Below are 12,971 nucleotides of genomic sequence, written 5' to 3'. Positions count from 1 at the left end.
GTACGCGTATGTCACTGGCTTCATGCCAATATCTATCTTTGGTACGGTGCCATGTTCAACACGAATCTGACGAATTCTCTCTAGTGTTCGACTGCGGAGACAACTGTTTGGTAAATTTCGAATTAAATTTAAACCCTCGCCACTTCACAATTTTCTGTCTGTTATGTCGAACTACCGAGAATGATAAAAATTCATCCCTGATCACGACGTAAAGAGCCCGCAGCATTAGTAATGCTGTACGGTCGTCGGCCTGGGTCAATATCCGAGACTGACTGGACTGGGCTGGCAGTGCAGTGGTATCTCTCATTTCAAACAATGCGCCCCTTGTGTTGCGGTTCATTGTCGTAGATTCATGCGCGCTAAAATCTCTTTGAATGTATTAATTCACCTAACTACAAAAACTGAAGTATACCATTATTACTATGATATTCCAATATACTAAACTGAGGAAAGAAACTTATCCTAAAGCAATAAAAAAGCCCTGATCACCCTAAATATGAATAGGTTTGGAACTATATTTTTTATGGCGGAGGGAATCCCTCTGACTTCTACCAGTGTAGTACGGTCAATACTTCAGAAGCTGCTCACCCAGCCATGGAGGAAACATCACAAACGCTGCTGCAAGGTAAAACAAAGTTGTTGTGCTTTTCGCCCGTAGACCCCGGAAGACATGAGAGTCGGCCAAGTATATTGTACATAATTGACAAGGCACTTTGTCCAGATAATATCAATCATGCGTAATATGATCACTAGGGTTTCTTGAAGTCCTGTATCCTTGAAATTGCATGATCACAGATCAGGCTCGAAACTTATACAGTAGCGAGACTCTTGTAATTGTTTGTAAACTAAACATGTTTATGATAGGTGATCGTATATTTACATCACAGAGGTGTGTGCTTTATGCCGGGTTTTGCACTCTCACTACTTTTGACGCTGTTGCCATAGTTGTCATTTCATCGCCTTTGACTTTGGTCGTCAAGAACGCTTTATAGCAGTCACCAGCCAGCCTGCCTAGGCAGTCACACGGACTTTGCGGAGGTATTCGTCTTGTCTGCTGATTGCATGACATGTGTATGACTCGTATAAGATAAACTTACAGCGTGAACAAGCCCTTAATCAACGAGGAACTGTTAAAGTTCACAACTCACTAATTAAAGATCCTTTGACCAAAGCACCTCTCGATCACGAAAATTTGAATACCAATAGCGTACGGACTGATGGTGCGCTCAGACCCGTGTAATCAGTGTGAATCATGGACCATACACCGTCTTTGGACCATGAAATAACCACTGACTCTACCCTGTGGACAGATACACAATTTGCCCACTTTCTTGTCACTTCAAAATGGTGAATACCTGAGGTGTGCAAACACCGTGGGTAAATACATGGTGGTTCAGCTTATGTTGATGTCAGTTTCCTATCCTTTCGTATGTGTGTGTTGCGTGTGTGTGTGGAGAGGGGGCTGGGGTGGGTGGGGGAGGGGTGCAGTGGCGTCCTGGTGAAGTTGAGCCTACAAGAAAATAACTGATCATCGGCTAAGTTGCTATGCATTCTCAAGACAAACTTATGCCAAGTCAATCATGTACGTAGTATCTTGATGTCAACTTTGCAGTGAGGCTATCTGACTTTGACAGTGTTTTCAAATCTCAAGCGAGACAATTTAGGTATATAAAACTCAATCTATAACCAGAGAAAAATTACATTGCCATTTGCTCCATGATTGTATTAAAAACTGTCTGGTCCAGGCTGAAATAAAAAAAAACACCAATTAAATGCAACGATACAAATTTACATGATAATTAAAGTGCTCACTCATCTTCACAAGATATAAAAGCTGATGGATGAGTTTTAGTTATATAATAAAGGGACATTTAATAACAGTGACTTTTGATATTTTCATTATTATTGTTCAGGAAAAAGGTACACTTTCTTCTGCTCACTTTAAGTATATGAATGTTGCAATATTGGTACAAACTAGTTGTCTTGCAAACACACTGGCTTTAGCTCAATGTGTGATGGTATTATTGGCAGAGGAACGCTACTGGCAGAAAGTTAAATTCAGTTCCCCACAGTAACATCGGACAATAACATGGATGTAAAAAATGGACATCCATGGACAGAACACAGGTTGGGGTTCCATAGAAAGTTGAAAACTAGGCATTTCAACATAAACTTTTGAGTAGAATAAAAAACAATATTTATGAACAGACGAAAACTGTCAGAAAATACATTAACGGTAGCTAAAGGAACTTTATTTGTTAAAATTGATAATCCACTTATTTTTCTTATCATTTGCCTTATTATTATATAAAATTAATTATAAGTGAGAAACAGATAAAATGACTATTCAAGGCTTTTGGATAAGAAGAACCTCTGTTACCATAACATTTATGTCAAAACATTTAGATAGTTCAAACTACATGTATTATGATCATGCCAATGTTACATTATTTATTGAGAATTGGTTACTTGCCTATAGACTACTGTGAGTCATAAATGGTATCTTGGAATTCTCCTCGGATATTTTCCTTAAGATTCTTTCAAGTTTATCTCTTTGGTCTGTGTTTGTTTCAAGGCCAATGTTATCACCACCAGCAGTGACTGGTTGTACAGTTTGTCAATAATAAGTAAATTACTTCAGAATATTTTACTGTGCAGAGTAAAATTAAGAAACCAAGTCATGATGAAATTATTGTTTTGACAGCCTACCAGACAGAATGCATATGATGATACCAGGTGGACACAGTGCTGATATTTGTAATCTTCCATTTCATTTGCCAATTGGTCACAACACTGAATGAAAAATGTGATAAATGGTTGATGATATAGATCAATTTTTTCTGATTTTTGCCAAAATTTTGATAAAAACTGTAGCCAATGAAATGTGATATCCATTTGGTCCAAAATTATGAAAAAACTTACAGATTAGTTCACGAAAATTGGTAAAATATTGCATTAAAATTTTGGTGGGAAAAATTACAGCAGTCAAGGGGTTAAATCATACTTTCTTTCCCAGACACTGCAAAACCTCTACCCTGTATTTCACCACAACTTGGCAATATGTGTCACACAATCACCGTGTATGATATACATAACTGTTCCACTGTATGTAGGTACTTTAGGTACCCATGTTATCAACACTACCTGCTTGTTTACATCATTCAACTGTTTAACAACTTTAGACTTTTGATAATATTTATCAAAACTTTACCAACTGGTGAGAACTTCGAACTGTCATGCTCTTTTATAGCTGGATGAACAATCAACAAACAATGAAGCATTTGTTGATTGGTGGGACCATCGATCCAATTCTTTTGTTCGGCCTAAAGAATTGTCAATATTTCCTTGTATATATCTGAGGATAATTCAGGGATACTTTATGCAGTGACCATTGAACAGATAAGTGTAGTGCTTGTTTCCTAACCTTTCAGTGGCTCCACTATAGTTTGTCCCTATTGTTCTGCAATTAGGGACATTGTGTCACTGTACTCTCTAATAGGGGTGAAAGGATTGGTGTACTGTGTACTTGTTACTGATGTGTTGGCCAATTGCAAGTAGGAGCTTTTGAAAACTGAAATTTACGCAAGAGACAAATTTACTGAACAAATTTACTCAAACGTAATGATTTAACATGTCTATTTTATTTTGAATTTTCATCTGTATGGAGTGATATTTGAAGAAATATTTGGGCTGAATATTTGATACCCCTTTGAAAAGTTTTATGATTTCTAGAAACTGCAAATTTACTATTTTGAGTAATGCATTTTGAAGTTGTATAACTTTTAATTACTGTTTTCATAACTGCAAACCTGACTTATATTGAAAATTCTACCGAAACAGGTGCAGGAGATCCCTTACAGCTCATGCACCCTGTGATATTAATTAATGACTGGTGATTTGAAAAGTAACCTGTTCTCTCATGGTGCTGTCTGACTGCGTTACACTCTTCACAGTTGTTGATGACTCAAAAGTCAACTGCGGGATTTCTTGTTTTTAAGATCACGTATGGTTCAGTGATTTCAAATTATCCATTTGCCATCTATACTGCAACTTCTGTTGGCCTTGAGGCAATGATCTTGTGAAGTAGGTGGGCCAAGGTTTTCAAAACACCGTTTTCCTCAAGGAATACATCTTGGTGATCACAGCTGCTGGTGTATTGAGACTGGCCTCCAAGATGGTTGCCTGCAATATTTTGAAAAGAAAACAAGAAAACTGCCCTTGAATAAGTAATTTGTTGTATTTACAGGACAATATTACAAGAATGAGAGAAATTTGGTTCCGATGATATGAACAATGGTGATTCGATTGCTGTGATGTTGATGTCTTTCTGACATAAAGCGAGTAGGGACATATTCATGATATTCGTTCAATATCACACCATATCAAAGCCAGCTTACATGTAGTTCTGTTATCCAGCAATCCGTCATGAAAACATTGATATTAAGCTTGTCATCCACACACTTGTCATTACAAGTTACAATTGAATGTATGTCAGCTGGTTTCTTGCTGCAATTTTCTTCAATAACAACAATATTTGATTGTACCTTTAAGTATTTTGTCATGAAAAATATAATTTTAATCTTAAATTGTCCGAAATGTCATTAATGCAACAATATTCCATCTATTAACCTGATTGTCAAGGACAGAAATAAATTCTTGTGTGATCCTTTGCCGACAAAACATCATTTCAAATTTTATTTAGTAAGGTACACCAGGGACTTTCTCAAGAGAAAATGCAAATAAACTGTGCAAACCCAAAATATCTTCTTTCCTGATATTGGGAGATGTCTTTGTCAGTATGTTCTATTAGCTAAATAACTTGCTGAAGGTTCACAACAGTTTCTGGCTCAAGAAAATTGTACACATGACATGTACTGGTATTGGGCAGACATCAAGGAATTTCTGGATATTCCTAAATTAACTCAAAAAGTTTGTTAGTTTGGAGGGCCAGTAGCTGTTACTTTTGTTGGATTTTTCACTATGCTTGTTTTTTAAAGTCATTGTCAAGTTGTTTGTTCTATTAAAAAACCACGTTGAGATACACAGTATTCAGCTTGTCGACTCAGTCCATACATGTGTGGACTGCATTGTTGTTATTGACAAGTGAATTCTGGTCCGGACTAGAATTCAAAGGCGAACACAAACAATAACAGTGCATTGTTTACTTATGGACACTGTGTGGAGAAACTAAATAGTAGGTGTTTCAACCCCAGACCCTGGAGCAAGGGTCTATGTTTCAACATACTTCAGGGAGTAGCATGAGAAACTGTAGCAGACATTTAAGACAAAAATAGTGAGAAAATCATTGAAAGTTACAGTTACTGGCCGTGTATGTGTGCTCTGGGTTTTGTGCATTTATATTTTTTTTTTCTTACTTTTAGGTTTTGTTTTGCCTCATTGCATGCAATCATGGAGTTTGTGAAGAATACATTTGTTTGTTAACATTACAATGCATGCATGCACTCTGCTCGCTGTGTGCAATAATGTGGATAATGTTATCTTTAGGTCAGACCAATGAGCATAACATTTGCTATTCTAGTGGCCTATGAAAAAGATACTAAGCCATTTTAGTGCGGCATTATATTGCTAAAATGGAATGCCCAAAGTGGTACAGTATTTGTGGGCTAGCAGACATTGCATAGTTGTAACAATGTGTTTATGGATGCTTTAATACTTGGTTCTAAATACCGATCAGTGTCAGTCTGTGTCCCAATAAAGTGCAGCAAAATTGAGGCCCAGCTGGGAGAGGGAGATATTTCCGTTCGCGGTAAATCAGGTCATTGTTTATGAAAAAAAGTTTTGGTTGACACCCAAGATCCTTCAAGAAATGAGGTTGCTAGTAAATCAAAATCCAATATTATGAAAAGTTGGTATGGTGAGCATTGCAGGCTTCTTCTGCCTGTGCCTATGATTTCAACTTCAATGTAGAATTCTTTTGAAAACATTAGCTGTTTCCTTTCTTGCTGTATGTAGAAAATGAATTATTTCATTTTTATTTTAGATTGTTTAGATTCTATCTGTCAGTGTTTTTGCTGACAAGAAAAGAGTAGAATATATTTGTTTCAAAAAATAAACCATAGAAAATGTTTTTCATCACCAAAGTTTTTCCTGTTTGTCCTGCAGGGTAATTCTTAGTGCTTTTGTATATTAAATTTTGTTAGTCTTTTGTCAAAAATTGCCCAGAAATTCTTGGTCATTTTGCAATATTTCGGCAACTTATAAAAATTCCACAATCTTAAACATTAATATACGCCAAGGAGTGACCTTTGTGTAATTCAATTGCACACATATGAAGAGGTCAAATGTCAGTCATGCATTCACTCCACATTATTAAAAAAATATCATCCATGTGTCAGATGTCATCCTTGTATACATTTGTACTTCAAATACATGTAGGTTCTGTACTTTCAGTATGACTTCATAGTCATTTGGTAAGCATGCTGATGATGCTGAGTTGACATATGATTTACCAGTAAATGTGTGACGTGCAAACACTGTCATATTAATGCAATGATAAAAGACTGACTCATCAGATTTCAGTGAATTCTCAGATCGCTTCAAGTAAGCCATACCTCATCTGTTTACAGAACAAACTTGTCATGTGTGAATGCCAGTCATCAGCAAAAACATTATGAAGAGAGCTCCCTGTAATACATACATGTGCATGTATGTGCTTATGACATCTAATCCACATACAGTGTTCGTTTCATTGATTATCAAGTGTATTTTGAATTGAAAACAGAACAGCCCTATGGAATTCCTTGCCACTGAATGACAAATGCTGCAGATTTGTTGCACGAGTACAGTACAACTGTAAACCTAGAACAGTTCATGGTTCAACTCAGCTACAGACGGCAAAGCAAGCCAAAAATAACAAAGAATAAATAAATAAATAAATAAACAAATAGATAAATAAAATAAAGTAAACAAACATATAAATAAATAAATAAATATATAAATAAATAATAAATAAATAAATACATAAATAAATAAATACATAAATAAATAGATAGATAAAAACTCCCAGCTACAGATCTTGATTTGGTCTTTTGTTTTTGCAGGGTGAGATTGAAGGCCTTGAACTCCAGAACACTGCCAATGATAAGAAAAAGAAGAAGAAGACGAAGAAGAAATAATTATTAAGACTCATGATAAAACTCCCCTTATTTATTTAAACAAAGTTTCAACTAAGATATTTAAAGAAATTATATTTATTCACAACAAACAATGGCAACTAAAGTAGACAGCGCGCCTGTGAGCCGACTGACGGCCACATCGCCAGATGTGACCATACAGGGTTTGAAGAAAACAAGTGACGGTATGAGGAGACATATAGCAAAACTGAAAGCTGAGTTAGAAATGGAAAAGAGTAAGTACAGAAAACTCAAACGGGAAAGAGTTATGGATGTTAGGACTGTGCGCGACCAGGAACAGCAACGCACAATGGCTGCCATTTCAGAACTTAAGACCAAATTCCACCAGGAGAAAATCAACGAACTGCTCGCTCAGAAAGAGACCTTGACAAAACAGTTTGAGAATGAGATCAAGAAGATGGTGCGACAGAAAGAGGACGCTCTGGGAAAGATGCAGACGGAGCTCCTCAAGACAAAAGAGGAATTTCTCATGAAAATGAAGAACAAGATCGCTGCTGACTGCTCAGGAAGAGACAAAAAAGAAATTTGAAGGAGAGAGGACTCGTTTGTTGCAAGAGATTAACGAACTTAAAGAAGGAAAGAAGAAAGTAGAGATATCGTTATGCGACGCAAAGGAGGCAGACAGGAAGCGATCAACAGAGATGAAATGGAAACATGACAAACATCTTCTTGAAGTTGATCAGCTGAAGAAAGATGCAAGGAGAGACATCGTCAGACTGGTAAGTCTTTTTTTAAGATCTATGACGCACATCATCATACGCAATTCAAAGATCACGTTACTGAGCATTAAAGTGAGGTCTTTAAGGCGTTATGAATAAGAGGTGAAACTTGAGAATCCCACAAATGCTCCTTGGAACTGCATCTCCAGTTCACAGAGAGAGTCCTGCAACTTGTTTATTCTTGGGTCACACAATGAAATGTCTAGCATGTTAATGTGTACTGTTTTTTGGTCCAATTCCACTTTTAAAATAATCTCAACATTTTTTTTATGATACCAAAAGTTTAAAAGCCTCCAAGTTTACCAGTATTCCTACAGATAGTTGCAATAGAGGTATTCTGAATAATGGGACGGTGTTACACATCTAAACTGGGCCAGAAAGGCATCGTGACAAGGGCATTGTATTGGTAAAGATTTGCTTCAGTGCTGCTGGGAGAGACACTTAATGTCTGCCAACAGGGCACCAGATGTCTCATCTTTGCAAACGACCATTCAGCTGATTATTATTTTAATGCTGTTCGCAGTTTCTGAGAGGTTGATAAGAAAACTATGCATGATGGATGTACGTGTTTCATGCTACGGTTGTACAGTGAAGTCTGGCCAGAACTCTGCAGCTGTTCTTGTCAAGACTTGAATTCATTTGCGGCCCAGGCAGTTCCACCCAGCCACCTACCCAGGTGCCAGTATGCCCTCTGAACCAATTCAGTGTGCATAGAGCTGACTCAAGTAAATATCAAAACAATTTTAAAGATTGACTCAAGAGTTCGGGGCACTCTGGTAATGTGCAGCTTTACTGCAGGTGCATGTCTTTTAGCATTCACTATAACATTGATAGTTGCAGGTAAAAATGAAATTTTGTCGTTCTTACATACCGGTACATAATTTCCAAAAATGTAATCTCATTTGTAGACAAATGGTAATTTTTGCCATTATTGACAAAACAATGATGTCATTTGCGAACAGCCCTATTAGGTTGCAGAAAAATTTGGTGGTGGAAGCTTACACGTGCTTCCCTGTCGGCAGCGATAATAGATAATACTGTCATATCTGTAGCAATGGATCCAATGACAGAGATGATAAAGCTATCATGATGAAGATGACAATCACTTTTCCCCATGCAGAGATCAGGCAACTTTGTCCTCCGGGGCAACCTTGGTCGACAATTGATGATCTTTCTCAAGAAATGAAATTATAAATCTGTCATCCGATCCCCCTTTGCCAGATAATTTAACTATTTTTAAAATCTTTGTCGGTAGATAATTGCTAAACCGCTCAGCAAGGATCTCTGCATTAGGAACTGCCCAGAAAAGTTCTCTATGTACTCAGGGCCCAGGGAGATTGAAATCTGAGGACCGGAGGGGTGTTTTTGTACATTGTTGCGTGAGTTGATTTGTTAAAGTGGCACGTGCCAAGTGTTTGTCTGAAATCAATTATACTAATTTTAGAGTGGTCCAGAACGTGTAAGTCAAGAGGTTGAGACAACTTAATCTTTTTTCCCACAGGCAAATAATGTTAATTAATTTATATATAGTGCTGTGTTTATCTTATGAAAGCTTCCCTCCGGTAGAGAGAACTTAGAAGTGTCACAGGGAAATCTTGTTCTTAGATGATTCAGACTCCATTAGATGTAGGTTTTGAAATATTTTCCAATATTTTTGTTGTGTCTTTGAGGTACAGTTTCTTGTTCTACTTCAAAATCAAGTTGAAATGTCAAGTGTGAATGTCAGCATAGTCTGTATGATGTATGCAATGTTTGGTGTTATTGTTGACAACAGAATTTTAGTCCAGACTAGAATTCAGTTGTCCACAATACCATTGCATGCATACACCATGCAATGTGTCGGCAAGACTAAAAATTCAACATACTTTAGGGAAAGGAAAAAAGAATGTACCAGCAAAATGAAAATAGCTGAAAAAATTACTGCTAATGTCCTGGTCAGGGTAAAAGAAAACTGAATTATTTGCTCACAATTCTGTTTTTTGCTAAATTTACAATTTTCCCAGTCAAAGTTTGTAGTGCGCAAAATTTTCATGGTCTTTGCTATCTTCTTGGATCTTGGACAAGAATTCCACCTTGCTGTGACAGGCAAATTTTATTGTATCATTGATCAGAAATACATTTCAACTTATAGAAAAGGCAGGTTCTTGTATATAAATCACACTAGAAACATTATACGGAGAGTGAAGAAAAAGTTGTGAAATTTGCAAAATGTTTGTGTGTGAGGCTAGATAATGTTTTGAGTGAATTTTTCCAGTTTTTTTTTTGTCTGCTGACTTTCAGGAAAAGCAAAACAATCCGAAGGAAAACTGTCATTGTGCCAATAAGTAATAACTGTGTTGTATATTTGCCATGGTCTTATCCATCATCCATGTCAATCCAAAGATTTGTACAGGAAATAAACTCTGTTGCATGATATGTGTTTAGTGTTATCAAACTTTGCAATGCACAACACTGAACATGTGCCACTGGAATTTCTCAAATGTTCCTGTTTTCCAATATTTGATGAAGATTACCAGTGAATGCTAGTAACTGAGTGTAGCTCTCAAAGTCATGAATTACAGTGGTAGGAATTCTAACTTTGTGAACAATGTGGACAAAAAAAAGTTTAGAAGAATCGGATAGGTAATTATCTGCAAGATCCAAGCTGGCGACAGCTGAAATGATGTGGTAGTGTTTGTACATATTTCAATGAAAAGTCAGTGAACAGTGGTTGATATCACATTGGTGTATTTACATTTGATTGAAAGGACAAACTAAATGTCCCACTGATTCCTTGATACCTTCGTACACATAGCAAAAATGTCTCTGACCTTTGGGTTATAGCATTACGTGATGAAAAAACATTTTAACCCTTTGGGCGCCAAAGTCAGTTTTTGTCGCATTTACTAAATGTGCAGCAGTCAATTTTGTTAGAGTTTTGACAAAATTTTGATAAAAGACTGTAGGCAATGAAATTTGATGTCCACTTAGTCCAAAATTATCAAAAAGATTACAAAAAATATTATAGAAATTGGTAAAATTTTGCATGAAAATTTTGGTGGGAAAAATTACAACACTCAAAGGGTTTAACAGTTTTATTAAAATGATGTGTCTGAACTTTGGCCTTTCTTGGCGACTAACTTCTGACCCAGCAGTTTCAGTCGCTTTACAGCTAAAAGAATATTGCTGACACAGGGGTTAGCCAGGAAGATTTGTTTCAAACCAAAACTAAATCTCACATCCATTGATAAAAAGAAATGTTGCCTGCTTGTTGCTGTGACAACAGTCCCATTGAAAGCTATTCCGTTAATGAATTAATCCGTATTACATGCGCCTGTCTGGTGATTAGGTAAGGGCTATCATTGTAATTGTGCACTTGGTAAATCTTTATTATTCAGTAAGTATTTTTCAGGTAGCTTGAAAACTCTGATTACATTGGATTGCCAGTTTCAGCAGTTTGAATATGATAAAAATGGAGGATTTACCTATTTCATGAAGAAATTATCGGACCGGCTTTGGACTGATAAGACATTCAGACAGACGCTTGCTTGCTTAGTTTTAAACAGACAGTGGAATCATTTTGGCACAGGTTCAGGTGCTGGTAGCTTTGTGTCCCTTGTTCAATGAGAGCTTAGGCAATTTGCCAAGAGTGATTGTTGGTCGTTGATCGGTGTAGACCAAGCCAATAAATCAGATATTTTTTGTGAGTGTGGTGTGGTGTGTGTGTGTGGTTTTGTTGTTTGCATTATAAAAGTCTATTCCAGGCACATTGCCAGATTTTTTTGGTTCCAACTGTTGAAGTAGTACAAGGCCATTTTCAATTTCTGCAACCCTGCTTCAAATGGTATGCATACATCTTTTCTCCCCTTTCAAACTTTTTGCCAAGACAGAACATGGAAATCAAAGATATGAACTGCTACCTAGCCTAAGTAGGATTAAATGATTTCCTGAAAATAAATCATTTATTTTCCTTCACCCGGCCCAGGGTTGTTTACATAGATAGGGTCTGGATGTAGGTCCGTGTAATTAAGAAGAATGATGCTGGTTGTAAAGAATAGAATAAATTCATGATATTAAACTGTTTTCCTCATCACTTATTCCATACAACCTTGAGAAAAACTCAAGGGTCTATGCTTAAACTATGGACAACATTCACCATATCATTTACCATTGGCAGTATCTCAGGCCAGCTATAATTTTATGATAAATAGAAAAGGTGGGATGAAGTTGTACCAATTGTATTTTTAGAACAGCAATAACCTGATTTCAGCAGAAATGATTGGATGGTGTCAGCCATCCTTGTGTAAGAAAGCTAGCTTCAGATTTATAATTGAAAATTAATTATAATAGAAATAAGATCATTGCATTTGAAAAATGTGCATCAATTTGTTGAAGTCAAACTTGGTCAAATTGTACACCTGTGAAAACAGGAAATTTATGTGTAGTGGACATGTATGTTGGTTCTGTATTGAGTGTCATCGAACTTATTCTATTGCTCAGCAGTCATCAACATTGGCTTTCAAGACACTTCCTGTCATTTCCTATGTATCTGTAGGTCTTCTTTGTAGATTGTGCCTTGAAAACAGTATTTGCAAGTCACAACTCACATATTTATTTCCACAAACCGGGGACAGCTATCTGATAAGTTCAATCATTGTTACAAGTAGCATAGAAACAAAAAGTATGTTAATTTGTTTTGGAAGTGGAAAGATGATGAATTCTTTCGTCTGCCTTGATGGTAGCGTAGCACAAATCTCATCGGACCATGGCGGGCCATTCATCAATAGTACTTCCATGGTGTTTATCAAGAGGAGGCAGTCATTTAGTACTATTACAGAACTCTTCAACGCCATCTGTAACAATACAACAGCGAGAGAGTCCGCCGAGAAGAATAGTTCTCCTTCCTCCGCATTCCCATTGTCACTCAGACATTGGTTCATTCTTCGTGCAACTGGTATTGTCCCAGAATGTTGTTGCTTAAAACCTTGGAGTGTTTGCCGGACTGGGCTTCCATTCTGACCTGTCAGTCAGTTGCATGACCTCAATAGAGTAAGGGTCATCGATGACACAAGCAGTCAAGTATTGACACGCATTTCATATCCAAACACAGAGGTCCCAG

General features: G+C 36.8%; 1 protein-coding gene across 1 annotated transcript in view; it reads left to right on the top strand.

Annotated features, from left to right (window-relative positions):
• Positions 1 to 558: 558 nt before the first annotated feature.
• LOC139120443 (golgin subfamily A member 4-like) overlaps positions 559 to 12,971 on the top strand; it is a 101,662-nt gene continuing 89,249 nt past the window's right edge. Inside the window, 3 exon segments of the mRNA XM_070684852.1 lie at positions 559 to 625; positions 7,062 to 7,653; positions 7,655 to 7,873. Of these exon segments, the coding sequence (XP_070540953.1) occupies positions 7,228 to 7,653; positions 7,655 to 7,873 (645 nt within the window). The 5' untranslated portion in view covers positions 559 to 625; positions 7,062 to 7,227.

The sequence above is a fragment of the Ptychodera flava genome, chromosome 20 (genome assembly GCF_041260155.1).
Source record: "Ptychodera flava strain L36383 chromosome 20, AS_Pfla_20210202, whole genome shotgun sequence".
NCBI lineage: Eukaryota > Metazoa > Hemichordata > Enteropneusta > Ptychoderidae > Ptychodera > Ptychodera flava.
Note: the sequence above shows the minus strand (reverse complement) of the source record. Positions and strands in the feature narration are given on the sequence as shown.